This window comes from Mus caroli, chromosome 17 (genome assembly GCF_900094665.2).
Source record: "Mus caroli chromosome 17, CAROLI_EIJ_v1.1, whole genome shotgun sequence".
NCBI lineage: Eukaryota > Metazoa > Chordata > Mammalia > Rodentia > Muridae > Mus > Mus caroli.
Window position 1 is genome coordinate 25577049 of NC_034586.1, and position 14088 is coordinate 25591136.

Below are 14088 nucleotides of genomic sequence, written 5' to 3' on the forward strand. Positions count from 1 at the left end.
TGGAAGGCAAGCTTTTCCAGCTCCTGAGACTGCTGTCTGCTAGACAAGGAGCCCAAGGCTTATCCAAGTGCGGTTCCTGAATAAAGCAGAACTTGGGGGTGAATAAGCTCCCCCCATACCTCACTGCACGGCAGCACTGTAGCAGTCCAGGGTCAGTCTGTGTGACTAACATAGCAGAGGCTTCAGACCAATTACTGTCACTAGACAAGACAGGAGACAGGATCTTCTGCTGACTCTGGCCAGCCGCCTCCACAAGAGGCCACATTCTGCACAAGCCCCAGGTGAGAATTCCTTCACCTGAACGTCACATATGTTGGTGGGTTGCCTCCAGCCCATTCTGTCTTCATGTTTCACAGCCTGGTTTTACTTGGCGGGCTCCTGAATGAAGCAGTGAACATTCTTTCTCCCTTAGGGCCCTCTACTGTGAGTGGAGCTAGGGGAGAATCCTAGGGAGCTGCTCCTGACTGACCGCCTCCTCCTCACTCCCACCCTACTCACTCTACTCACTGGCTCTTGTCACCATGTCAGTCTGGTCACTGCCATAGCTCTTGCTGGCCATGGGCACCTGCAGGCCTCCCTGGCCCTGTCTGTCTCTGGGAAAGGAGATCATTCCGCACACCCCCGGAACCTCCACGTCAAGCCCAAGCCACCTTTGCTGTGCATGCTGCATTTTCTTCAGTGGTGGTAATCACAGGCCAGGGCAGGCTGGAGCTGCAGGTGGCAGGCACAGTGCTTGCACTCCCAGCTGCACGTCTCCCTTCCTCCTGAATTGTACATAAGAATTTTGGAACATCCCTTCATCTTTGAGACAAGAGTGCCTCCCTTGCTAACCTCACCTTGTCAGCAGGAAATGGTTACCAGACAGCAGAGCCTGGGGCTCTTTATTGCCCCTCTACTAAGCAGAAGGAAGCAGTACCATGCCCCTCTAGCTGCTGGGGGTGGGGGTGGGGCAACCACAGGGGACAGGTAGGTCCCCACCTCCGTGTGAGCTTNGTCTCTGGATGGGGAGTGGGAGGGAACCTGCGTGGCTGGAGATGGCTGACTCACATAGTCCAGTAAGCATAGAGCAGGGCGAAGACAGTGAAGATGGCCACGGAGAGGAGCGTGTTCTTCCGGTTCTCATGCCGAAGCAGCTTTAACTCCTTCTCTGGGAGGAAAAAGATGGAAACAAAACAGAACACTGGGGCTCACCTAGCTGCTTTTGTTTCCCAGAATGGACATTCTGATGAAAAGAGGCGTCTCCTTCCAGGCACTGTCCCCAAAACCCAGCCCTGTCTTTCACCTGCCCAGACCCTCATAATCCTTTAGTTAGACTTAGACATAAGACTTGCTCAACCACTCCTCTGTGAGTACAGTACAAGTATGTGTGAGGTGAGGCCACCTCTGAAAGCCATAGCAGGCATATGCTCAGCCTGCTACAGATAGCTCTACCGTGCTCATCCTTCAGGACAGCTGGGCCTCCTCAGGCTCACACTACTCCTGAATTCAACTGCTCCATTGGGTACAGGTTCTACCTTGCAAAGGCTAAACTGATGTCCTGGCCACCACCTCTAGCTGTGCACTGAACTAAGAGGAGAACTGGCAGCCCGCTTTGGGCTGAGTAGAGGTGGGATGGTACACATCTGAAGAGCTCTCTGCAGACCACAGTTCTAGCCTCAGGGCAGAGGGTGCTGGGCTCTGCCTAGCTCTGCTTCCAGCACCCAGAAGGTGGCAGCATTGCTCCACCCACAGAATGCCTTTCCTGCCCCGAGTAAGGACCATCATCTACCACACCCAGTCTAGGTTGTTCTGGTGGGGTGCGACATGAGATGCAGAATCCAGTGTCTGTAGACGTGGGCCTTTTTCCTGGACATGGCCCAGATACCCCAAAGAATACAGACCCCTTGTTACTGCTTCACTGCTTCCTCCTTTAGAAAAAAAAGAAAAAAAAAAGAACCATTTTCTTCCCAGGTGCCAGGACCAGGCTGGTGACAGGAGGGAACTTTCTTACCATACTTGGAGGCTTTGTTCATGAGGGTGTTTTTCTCCTTCTCCAGAGACCTCCTGTGGGGAAGGAGTTTACAGCTCAGGCCCTTTTTTTCTGTCTTAACCAGAGAAACAGTAATTCTTGTCTGTTTGAATAAGGAAGTCAAAAACTTAGGGTACAGGAGTTGAAACTCTAAAGTTAGGGGCCATTCTGCCTTGGCTTAGAGGGTCGTGACTGGATGGAGGCATTACCTGTCCTCAGGACTGAGCTCTGCCCTGTAAAGCTGGGAGGTCACGGCCTCCAGGTCCTTCCGACACTGGGACAGCTTTTCCTCTAGCCCGTCAATCTGAAATAGACAGAGGCACTGAGCTTTCTGGACACTGGCACCTCAGAGGGACTCACCTTTAGGGGCCCCCACCCTGCCTGTGCACCCCATGTCTGTACTGGACAGGGCACAGGTTGAGGGTGAAGCAGAACCCCAGGTTAGCTGTGTCTTGTAGGAACAGGGCACCAGTTGTTTCCACCAGAGCCTGGTACCCTGTAGCATCTCCCTGTGGTGTGTACTCAAGGGAAAAAGCACTGCAGAGCCAGTCCCAGGTCCTGAGCACTCCACGTGGCGTGGGAGGGGTTAAGTGTCAAGGCTGCTTCCTTGTAGATATCCTAACAATGCAGTCTGTGTTGTCACAGGGACATTTTTCTGAGAATCAATAAAAATTGGCGAAACAATGCAACTTAAAACCACCCCTGTTTCTCTCTGATGTGGCTCTTGGGCAGAAAAGTTGCTCTCACCAAGGTCAGCAAAACTCAATGGCAAAGTAGCCAAGCTCCTGGAAGCTGGAGAGCTGCCAGACGTACCTTCTCCCGTTTACTCGGTCAGTTCAGAGCTGTGATCTCAGAAGATACCCAAGCTGTGGGAAAATGACTACCCACACCTGTGTGCCATGTCATGCGCCTGGCCTTCACTTGGTCTCCGGGTGGCTAAAGTGGTCTCTGGCTGGGTCTAGGCTGGCTGGTTAGCACCCTGCTTTTTGGCAGCTGGATGTGTTGAAGGCTCCTTAGGTCCCTGTAACACTCTTTTTCCATCTCCGACTTCACCCACATCCCCAGGAGAGACAGCAAACAGGGTTCCCTAGATGGAATCTTTTTTCTGAGGAGTCACAGGCCCTTCTGTCGGTCTCAGCCCCACTCCTTATTGGAGCTACCCCTGGAAGACTCTTCCCTCCTAAGCAGGCTGCTCAGAGTCTGAATGTCCCAGGCCACTAGTCTGGGGCTGTGAATCAGGAAAGTTAAGTGTCTGGGCCCCTGGCCAGCAGCCATCTCAGACAACCCTTTCCTGCAATGGGGTCAGGAGGGCTCTATGCATGGAACAAACTGCAGAGCGTCCAGGTTACCTCATGGCTAACTGTACCATCTCTCTGCTGATGAATACCAGCCTCAGCCAGTGGTCCCCAGAGAAGCCACAGCCGCCTTTGAACTGCACTGTAGGGAGGTGAACACAGGAGAGCCAGGCTTGGGGAAACAGTCTGATATAGGTACTTCTAGCCGCCATGACTGCCTGGCCCCAAGAATGCTTGAGTCCTCAGTTTCTTAGGCCACCTGCCACCTCTGTGCCCAAAAGGCCTGGTCTGCAGTCTTCCCTATTTGTGGCTAGAGTGAGTGGCACCTCAGTGTGGATGGACTGAAGGGCTGGGGACAGGGACAAACTGATAGGAATTTAAACTACTGACTTTTGAAAACCTTGGGCTCACTAAAACAAGAAAACAGCTGTGCTTGCACACAGCTAACACAGCTTGCTCCAGATGTCCAGTTCAGGTTCAGTTCTCCCTGCTGCTCTTTGGGCAGGGCCTGGGAGGGATCAGGTTAAGGATTTCCATCCCTGAATGCCTCTGGAAGGTGCCCAGGTGCCCAAACAAGTGGTAATTGCCCCGGAACAAGGCCAGGCGCTCTTGCTGAGCAGTCTTACAGCTGAGGCTATGGCCAGGCTGCTCTGCCATCATGCTCTGGACAGGGCCTGAGGGGCTGGCAGTCAGGGGCCTTTATCTGAACAAGCCCAATTTATTTGCAGTTACACTGAATATCCCCACTTTCATTTGCCACTTTTTAATGAGGCTTAAATGGGCGAACACAAATCAAGGTTTTAGGGACTCAGTTCTGACCTCCCTCTATGAATATTTATGTCCTGCTGACAGTTCTGATTCCCTTCTAAATATTAAGTTCTCTTTATAACGGCCTGTAGGCTGCAGGGGAGGGGGATGCAGGAGGCTGGGTGCTGAACCTGAAGGAGGCTTTTCAGCAAGCAGCAGATTCATCCTTAGAAGGGGTCTAGACACCAGCTACAGAAGGCAAAGTTAGAAACTAGTAATGGGGCAAAGAGTCCGGGAAGCAGGCTGTGGAGACAGGAAGGAAGGGATGGTCCTGATGCTGGTTTTAGATGTGACTGGGAGCCACATAGGTGGCTGCAGAGCAGACTTAACCCAAAAGACAGGTCAAAAAAGCAAGAAAAGACCAGAAAATGGACCTTACGGAAAGTCCCCAGTTGGAGTGCTCTCAGGCACATGGGTTATGGCTGCTGATTGTTCTCCTTGGGTCACTCCCTCCCTGCCCTCAGGCCAAAGGAAGCCAGGCCCAACAGCTATGAGCTTTAGGATCAGAATAAGGAGACAGGTCTCAGAAAGATTCTAGAAGAGTAGGGTCAGGGCTGGGCCAGCAGTTGGACTGAAAGCTGGAAGCTTAAAAATGGCATGGGATATCATGGGAAGTGCCAGTACAGGGCTCCAGCTGTAACTGGTCACTTGTCACTTGTGAATGAATGACAGGCTCCTTAAGATTGCTTGTGCCTCAGGTGACAGACATCTCAGAGCTGTGAGGATAAGGATGAGCTTAGAAGAGCACTTCACATAGGTGAAGTTTAGTACCAGCTGCTGTTAAAAGAATGGTACTCACTGGCTCTGTGGTGAGAGGAACACCATGAGGGCAGTGGGGTTGAGGGTGGCATGAGAAGCCCTGCTGCAATGGGCAGGCAGCAGCGGGAGGGAGCTTCGTTGGCAGGAGATGGCTGGTCCTTTGTCTACGGAGGGGCAGTAGGGACAGCAGGGCCTCCACCCTGAATCAGCCCACCAGCTGGCCCAGAACATGGCACATTGGCAACCTCTGTAATCTTGGGGAAATGATGCTAGGATAGGTTCAAGTGACAAAGGCCAGGTGTGGGGGAACCCCTAAGGGTGAGGCCAACAGAGCCCCAGGCAGAGCCCCGAGGCCCAGGGAAGCAGTAGTCCTCTGAGGAAATGCAGCAACATAGCGGCCCTGGCAGCCAGTAAGGCTGCAGTAGGATGGGTATCCTGGGGATGTGGCAGAAAGAGGTTCAAACAGAGATGGGAGCTATTCCAGTGGACCGGGAAGGCCATCGGGCCACCCAGAGCACCTGCCTGGCAGAGAGAGCGGCCGCTGGCTACTCAGGCTAACCTGGAACTAAAGGGGGCAGCGTGGCCCTGGGAAATGGGTGTTCCCTGTTAGACTACGAAACATCCATGTTCACACCCAGGAACAAGGTGGTATCAGAGAAAAGAGGAACCAGTGGCTAAGCAGGCTGGCAATCTTCTAGAAGGAGCAGAGATACTGAGACACAAGGGTGGAGCTGGAGTTTCTGAGCTAGCAAACTTCTGGCTCGGAGGCACCACGTACGCCCCCGTGGAGCAGTTTGGTCTTATAGAGACGAGCCTGGACCCAGCAGTGACTAGGCAGTAGCTAAGCCTGTCTGGAGGCAGGGAAGAAGCAGCAGATAAGGTGGAGAGGGGAGGGCACAACCCTCAAGACTGGTGGAATAGTTACTATTGTGAGGCCTGCACTGTAGTCTGGGTAAGAACAGAGGCCGTTGGATATCTGCAGCTGAGCAGGACTCAAGCCAGCTGCGTAGCTTAGTGTGCTGGGAGGGAAGAACCGCTGGAAGTGGATGTCAGAGCCTCTTCAAGGGCTTCCCTCTCCAGCCCACAGCTCTGAGCCTGTCTGCTCCAGGTGAGGGCGCCCAGCCCCAGGCCAGACTAAGAGCCCCTCCCTGACTCAGGAATATAGCCTTACTCCCAGAGCTTTAGGCAAGTCTCCCTGGGGTCCTATGCTCTGTAAAACCACTGTGTTAAGAGAAACTGTAAAATTCATCTGAAATCCCCAGGAGGCATCTTTTCAGAGGATGGAGCCTCCAGGAATCAAAGCCCCAAATAGGCTCCTCAGAGGCGGGAACTCGTGGCACTTGCACAGACAGCTGCCCCAGCACAGGTCAGGTCAGGCCCCACAGGGTGCCAGCTCTAGGGCTGCAGCAGGAGCATGGGCAGCTTTTATTCCTTTGATAAGCAGGAGTCAGCAGGAGCCACAGGCTCTTCAGTAGGAGAGTGAAAAACTGAATATAACACTCAACAGAGCACCTGGACATCAGAAAGGCAATGCCTGGCCCGCAGTACTGCCACTGCAGCTACCTGAAGGCCAGGCTCTACTGGGAAAGGGCAGAAGTTCCCCTGCAGCTTGCACACCACCCGCCCACTCAGTTTTCTAGGTTGAGAAGAGGTTTCTGCCTCTCAAGGGCCTTGGCTCCTGGGAGCTTCTGGCCAGCCAGTGACAGGAGGGTGGGAAAGGACTTGCCTGGGGGGCCAGGTCCTGGGCCATGCTCCACCCGACTGGCCAGGAGCTGGCTGGGTACTGAGGACTTAGATGGTGTCATGAGTCTGGATGAGGACAAAAGGAGCAGCACTGGGAACCAAGAGTCCAAAAGATGGATACAACACCTGGAACACATCTGCAGCACTGCCAGGTGCCAGGCTCTGTTCTAGACACTCCACACAGAGGAGGATGGCAAACAACCAGCGTCCACGTCTTACAGACAGGCAGACTTGAGTAAGGAAGCAGCTTATCCAGGTGTGTCCTCTAACCTCATCACCCCACAGCAGAAAGCTGTGACTTTTTAGCCTAGAAGGTAACTTCCACCCCCCATGCCCTAGGATGGGCAGCTGTGGACATTCAGTCTGACTTTGCATCCACCTTGCAAAGGGGCTGTCACTACTGTGCAGAGAGCCAACTCCCAGTAGAGATGATTAGCAGCTTGGTAGAGGTTACACGGCCGAAGGTGGTGGGATTAGGTCCTGGTCCGTGCACTTTCCTCCAGTCTTCTCCAGCACCACCATGGAAAACAACCACAACCAACAAGGACTAGTGACATTCAGAAAAAGAGTCAAGCACAGCCCCCGAACCTGTGCAAGTCTGTTGGTCTGGCTTCAACAGATGCTCTCCTCGGGGTGACCTTGTGCCTGGCTGTGCTTGGTCTCTTTTCACACAACAGATGCGCTGCCTGGAAGGACCTGCCTGCAGTCCATGTGCTGGGAGATCGAGGCGCCAGGAGCCTGGCGTCTGTCTGCATACTAAGCTGACTGTCCCTTCACAAACACCCTCCCCCACATTGCCACGCTGTCAAAAGTACCCTCCCAAATGCACACAAAACATGTCGGAGTTTGGATAAGGAAGTGTGTGGGCTAGCTAGTAAACCCTCTCCATCCCCAAAGGGCATCGAAGCTTCCTCCTCTTGTAATTCACTGCCTGGGAAGCTGGTCCAAGAAATCCACTCATTTTCACACATCAGGAGCCCTGGGATGTTTACTGTAATGGGTAAAGGCGATAGACCGCCTACCCAGATGGTCCCTGGCAATACCACTGGGGCTTTCCATCTGTGGCCTCCAAGCCACACAGCCATGTCACAGGGGACAATGTACCTTATCTTCCAGGTAGCCAGCTTCAAACCTAAGTGGCTGATCCCCATGACATTGGTTAAGTGCTATCTTTCCGTGGAGGAGGCTCTCGGAACTGTCAGAAAGCAAATCACCAGAGCTCCCAATCAACAGGCCTGGTGTAAACTTTCTCTTCCAGGCACAGCATGCTGGTCAAGAAAGTGGGCCTCCCAGTATCTCGTACGTGACTAGTGACAGCAACCCCACCCACCCCGGCTCGGGAGGATGAGGGCTGCAGTGGTCCAGTAGAGCTGCCAAGGTCAGCACAGGGAGGGGCTATACAGCTTTGGAAGTCGCTCTGCAGGCCAGACCTTGCCCTAAGCCTTCAGCTGCTCTAGGCCAAAATGGAATCTGGGGTTTGGTTTCTTTTCTTTCTCCCCAGATCTATTTTTTGATAAACTGGCAAAAGCTTCTCCATCGCTGAAAGGCTCAAAGCATTTTTCAAGAGCTGGCATCCGCCCCGTGCCTTATGAATTCATTAATTAGGACGCTGGCAAACAGCCACTCCACACATGCTGACATCCAGCAGTGTTAGGTAATGAGGTTTTAGTCTCCTGACCCCCGTTAAGTGGAGCGGTGCCAGATGCAGGCTGCCGAGAGAATCACCTGCCCAATGGCGACCTGTCGCCTCCACCTGAGCAGGTGAGGCTCATTTAGTGGTCAACAGGCCCTGAACAGCCCACGTGCCAGACTCTCCCAGCAAGGCAGCAGTTAGTGTCAGACCCCAACTCCACCCCCAGCCGGAATCAACAATGCCTTCTGCCACCTAGGCCAACTGGATAAGTACTTCCTTCCAGCCAGGACACTGCCTCTCACCCTGTCCCAGGAGATTGGGGGCTTTCCAATCTTTACACGCTCACCCTAGGACTCCGAGACTAACCGTGGTCAGTTAATGCAGGCTAAACCATTTCTTTCCCAAAGCCTCCACCTGCCCTGTCCTCTGTCTGCTGAGAACCAGGGGACATTAACTGCTTCCCATGTGCTTTTATCCCCCACTGAAGACACTGTTAGCTGGCCAGTCCAGCACCAACACCCAGCCCTTCTGCTCAGCTCACCTGCACTGCAGATGTTGGGAAAAAAAAAGTCTGTTGACAGCCAGGGTCACACACCGCTCTGCTCCAGGCAATGAGATGTTCCAGATGTCATCTGGGAGACTCCTAGGAGTTTATGCTTGGCTAGTTAAGAGCCTTGATTTATGGGTAAAATGTGATGGCTGAGCTATATGGCAGCTGTCTTGTGACTATGGACACAGTTAAGGGTATGCAGAAACACTAGCCCTGCTATTAAGTACTAGCTACTGAACAGAGCTGCACTTCTGAACCAGGGCAGGAGCCTAGCCATCATTCCCATGTGCGTTAAGACACACACTCCAGTCTTCAGAAACCCGACAGACAAAACTCTCCAAATGGACAAGACTTTGTGTACTAGGACCAAATCTAGCCAAGTTATCTCCTTCAGGATGTTGGCTGGGGACTTAGCTTGGCAGCAGAGCACCTTCCAAGCATGCAGAAGGCACTGGGTTCAAACACGAGTGCCGCAAGGTGGAGGCAGCCGAGACTCATACTTAGTATCTTAAGGCCAAGTGGCCGAAGGCTGCAGGCCAGCTTCTATCACAGTTCAAAATGCAAGCAAGTTTCCTACCAGGCCGAACTTTCCCTGTCCAATTTGGGGTGGTGACTTCAGAATCTAACACACAGTCAGTTGTTCCTGACTGAGTCTCACAGGAAGCAGAGTTGGAGAGTTAAAAGGGGGCCTGGCTACCCTAGAGGTAACCACCTGGCACAGCTGGCCCGTGGCCACCCTCGAGTGAAGGCCACCTGCTTGGTAATTGTTTCATTACAACAAGTAAGCGAGGGCTGTTTGCAGGTGCCGAGATCTCACTTGTGGGCTTTTATTGCACTCGTCAGATTAACAAACATTTTTGATTAAATCACCACTTCACTAGCTCTGAGCGCACGACTTTTAATAAGAGGACAATATCTACTGCTACAGAGCATCAGTGCACATTCAATACTCAAGACCCGCTGGGGGCAACAGAAGAGGAAGCGGAGAAACAGCCAGATGCCAGGTCTCTGCGAAGGCCCAGGGTTACAGGTTTCAAAACCTTGAATATCCCAGCAAAAAGTCATCTTAGTGACAAAACCGAAGATACATGTTTTTATGTAGACATCTGTATATTTACCAATATTTAAAACATCCATGCAAACATCTGTAAGAGCGTAGTGTAACTGAGGGGGTAAAATGTGCTGGGGATATAGCTCAGTGCTAGAGGGCTTGCCTACTGTGCGGGTCTCTTGTTAAATCACAGCAGGTTCTTCAGTCACAGCTGACCAGAGCTACATACATGTTCTCAATACAAACCAGCCTTCAGTCAGTCCTGAGCGAGTCTTGTATTTGCCCTGAAACGTTACAAGCCAGGTCTCCAAGGTCTGTGCTGCTCTGGGTTCTTTTCCAGGCTCCCACAAACAGCTCATTAAGCTTTGATCACTAATGGTATTTCCAGCCCCAGGTTCTAAATGCCTCCACCATCCTCCCTAAACAACATGGTCAGCAGGTCTGCCACCGCAGTAACCCATGACCTTGGTACCAGGATCAGCTCTGGTTTGCTCTTCTGTTGCTGTGATAAACAATATGACCAAAAGCAACTTGGGGAAGAAAGGATTCATTTCAACTTAAATATTTATTTATTTATTTATATGAGAAAATCATAGTTGTCTTCAGACACACCAGAAGAGGACATCGGATCCCATTACAGATGGTTGTGAGCCACCATGTGGTTGCTGGGAATTGAACTCAGGACCTTAGGAAGAGCAGTCAGTGCTCTTAACCACTGAGCCATCTCACCAGCCCTAGCCTGCTTTCTTATACAACCGGGGACCACCTGCTCACAGTGGGCTGAGCCCTCCCACCTCAAATCATTTGCCCACAGGCCAATGTGATGGAGGCAATTTCTTGAAGGTCCTTCTTCTTAGATGACCCTAGTTTGTGTCAACCAGACAAAAAACTAGCCAGCACCCTACCATTCATAAGGCTGCAAAATGGGTAGATCTGCTCCCATATAAAACACTAAGAGAATACACGTTGTGTCAAACTTAAACACTTCAAAAGTTGATGGTGTAGCTCAATGGTAGATCACTTGCCTAGCAGGCAGGCAGCCCTGGGCTCTAGCCCTAGCGTAGGTAGAGGTAGATAGATAGAAGATTGATTGTGTCAGCCTGACAAAAGACAGGAGTTTCTCCTCCATATTACAGATGTAGAAATGAAAGCAGGAAAAAGGGGATAGATTTAAATGGTTGGGGTGATGAAGGAGCCACTGTCTGTCCTCCGCCACCTTATGCCAGGCATGCTCCGGGCACCTGACAGCCACATGGTGAGGAGAGGTGTGCTTTGCAGGGAGATCTGCTCCCTATTCCCCTGGTGATCAGACTGGGCATGTGGGCAGCTGGGCATGTGGCCTCTTAGCTGATGAGCCCAGCCCAGTCTCAGCTGCCCTGTAGGTAGTAGTGGGTGCACCTTGGTTCGTAGGAATAGAAAGTGGGCATTTCTGGGCCCAGAGTCCTTAGCGCATCGGGCACTTTCTCTATTCTCTTCTTGACGAAGAGCATGCCAGTGGGGTGGTCCTAATTTTGCTGATAAGATGGCAGAACCCTGATAAGCGAAAGGCTGTGGACAGAATATATGCCACTTCCTCTCCTTACAAAGAAGGGGGTTTTGGTTTTCTCACTATTGTTGTCTACGCTGACCTTAAACTCACGAGCTCCCTACCTCAGCCTCCTAAGCACACAATTAGCTTTAAATAAGGTCTCACCGGAGCTGCTACACTCACACTGCCCACGGCCGCCTTCATATGAAGACAGACTGGTTATATGATTGCTGTATTTTTTGTTTGTGTATTTGAGCCAGGATCACATGTAGCATGGGTTGAGCTGTGAAGGTCTTGTGATCTTCCCCTGATTCCCAAGTGCTGGGGTTACAGGCATTATGTCACCATAACTAGCCATAATAGTTCTTACGAATGTTTTGCTTATATGTTTGTGTACCACATACATGTCTGGTGTCCAGAGAGGCAAAAACAGCCCGTGCTCTTAACTACTGAACCTTCTCTCCAACCCCAGTACTGATATTCTTTAAAACTGAGCAAACATTAATTAACAAATACTAAAGTGGGCTGGGCTTCCATAAAGCTCTGGTCAACTCATGGTTATCATCAACTCATACAATGTTCTCTGATGTGTACTTCTTATTTAATAAACGTACAGTTCTCATTAGCGTTGAACTCACTGCCCAAAGGACCACATAATACTGAGTTGTTTCACGCCTGAAAAAGGGTTTATCTAACAAACCGATTGTCGCTCTAAGCCCCATCACAGTCCTGGAGCACTAGACAGCACTTCAGCGCGGTGCTTACGGATCCCTCAAAGTAGCAAAACCACCACTAAAGAGAACAAAAATGCAGCCAGGCATGGTGGCGCATGCCTTTAACCCCAGCACTTGGGAGGCAGAGGCAGGTGGATTTCTGAGTTCGAGGCCAGCCTGGTCTACAAAGTGAGTTCCAGGATAGCCAGGACTACACAGAGAAACCCTGTCTCGAAAAACCAAAAAAAAAAATTAAGAAAAGAAAAAGAAAAAGGATCACTGAGGAGATAAGTAACCTCTGGGAGGATGCCTTGAGGGCGTCCAATATTTTGACATTGAAGCCTGATGCTGTCATCTACAAGCATGCTGTATCACATTCCTAGATGTACTGGAACACCAGTGGCCTAAGGGCCCAGGCTGAACATGCGGAGAGGAAACGCATCCCCACTTCCAGGAAGCCCACCTGAGCATCATTCGCTGCTCTATCACCTTCACCACTTTAAACTGGCTTCCGCCTTTTCGTTTCCTTTCGGTGTTGCTCTGTAACCCAGGCTGGCTTAGATCTCTGAGCCCTGGGATTATAACCATGTGCCACCTATGTCCTGAGTTCTACGTAGACCCTCAGTTCCCTCATCTATATGAGCATAACAGACATGCAACGATTCATTGAACATGCAAACGAAACATGCATCAGACGGCTTTCTTTCCATGCATGACAAACTATTTTAAAGGCCTTCCCTAACACCAATTCTAGGAATCTCTGCAGATTTCCAAAGATCCTCAAGCTACAAGGCTGATACCCCACAGGAAAAACTTCCCCTCTCTGGAGATGTTTAAGCCACTAGCAGTATACTGGATAATAGCCTCGCACTCACCCTGGAGTCTTATTAGCTCCATGGTGGTCCCTCACCTACAAGTCCCGAACACCTTTGGTTCCCACCTGTCTCTTTCTGCTAAAGTCTCCCTTAGTCTCCGAGTCTCTCCTTTTAGAATACCCACTATGGCCTGTCTTCTTTGGGACTCCCCTGACCTCTGGGTTCTCAGCTCCATCACTGCCTTCCTCATCGTGACCCCTCACCTCCGGGCTATGCCCCTCACCTCAGGAGGTTCACTGGGCCCTCTCCCTTCACAGCCTCTCCCAAAGCCACGTCGCCCTCGCTTCCTCCCTCCGGCCCTCGACGTCGCAGCCGCCGGGCCGATCGACGCCCCTGCGTCGGCACACAGTGATTAACCACGTGACCCGAACCCGAACCCGATTTCTCCCCTCACCTCCTGAGCGACACCAAGATTCTCCCGCTTCTTTTTAGTCATATTGCTTGCTGTCTTTTTCCGCGCTGGACCAGCCCATTAAGTCGCAGGACCTCGTGCTTCTTTTTCATTGGTCGGCGCAGAGGAAGGAGGCGGGACTTCTGCGTCGCCATCTTGTTAAGGGGCGCGGCCATGTTTGTGAGGGGCGGCCGGGGGGCGGGGGGCGGGGGATTAGATGTGCAGGGAAGCAGTTTCAGGTCTACCCGTGGGTGGAGACCTCTTTACGCACTTGAGAGCTTTTTTCTTTCCTTCCTTCTTTCTTTTCAAACATCTTCCTTCTTGCATCCCTCAGGGCATCCCTGCACTGTTTTTTAGGCTATCCTTGTTTAAATGTTCTCGCTCCTGCAAGGCTCAGCCTGCAAGCCCTGGTCCTTCAGTCCCAACTTGAACTGCTCTAATATGGCCTTGCACCGTTAATCCTTTCCGTCCTGTGTTCTTTCGCCTTAGCTTGTTTTCTGGTGAAATGAGAACAGCCTGCAGACATCACGAAAGGCATGAAGAAGGCTCGCAGCGCGCCATGTTAGCCTGAGATTCCTAGGTCTCACCTGGGTTTCTGGCTTTCCTTTATAGGCTTGTTCATCCTTAGGATTTTAGAGTGTTTAGACCTGTGGACTTGGAGATGTTTTGACTATAACCCTACCACAGGACATAGACATAGAGCTGAGACCAAAGTTTTATAAGTCAGTACCTTTA

The 14088-nt window shown here is 51.5% G+C and overlaps 1 protein-coding gene across 2 annotated transcripts; it reads right to left on the minus strand.

The window, feature by feature from the left end:
- Nucleotides 1-20: 20 nt before the first annotated feature.
- On the minus strand, nucleotides 21-13443 carry Ccdc167 (coiled-coil domain containing 167). Of its 2 annotated transcripts, none has more exons than XM_029470957.1 (5): nucleotides 13357-13443; nucleotides 2218-2312; nucleotides 1991-2043; nucleotides 1048-1147; nucleotides 21-378 (listed from the first exon to the last, which is right to left on the minus strand). In XM_029470957.1, the coding sequence occupies exons 1-5, from the start codon at nucleotides 13396-13398 to the stop codon at nucleotides 351-353; spliced, it is 318 nt and encodes a 105-aa protein (XP_029326817.1). In that variant the 5' UTR covers nucleotides 13399-13443; the 3' UTR covers nucleotides 21-350. The 2 variants fall into 2 exon arrangements, with proteins under 2 accessions (XP_029326817.1, XP_021005531.1); XM_021149872.2 differs by having other exon boundaries at nucleotides 21-764.
- Nucleotides 13444-14088: the final 645 nt, after the last annotated feature.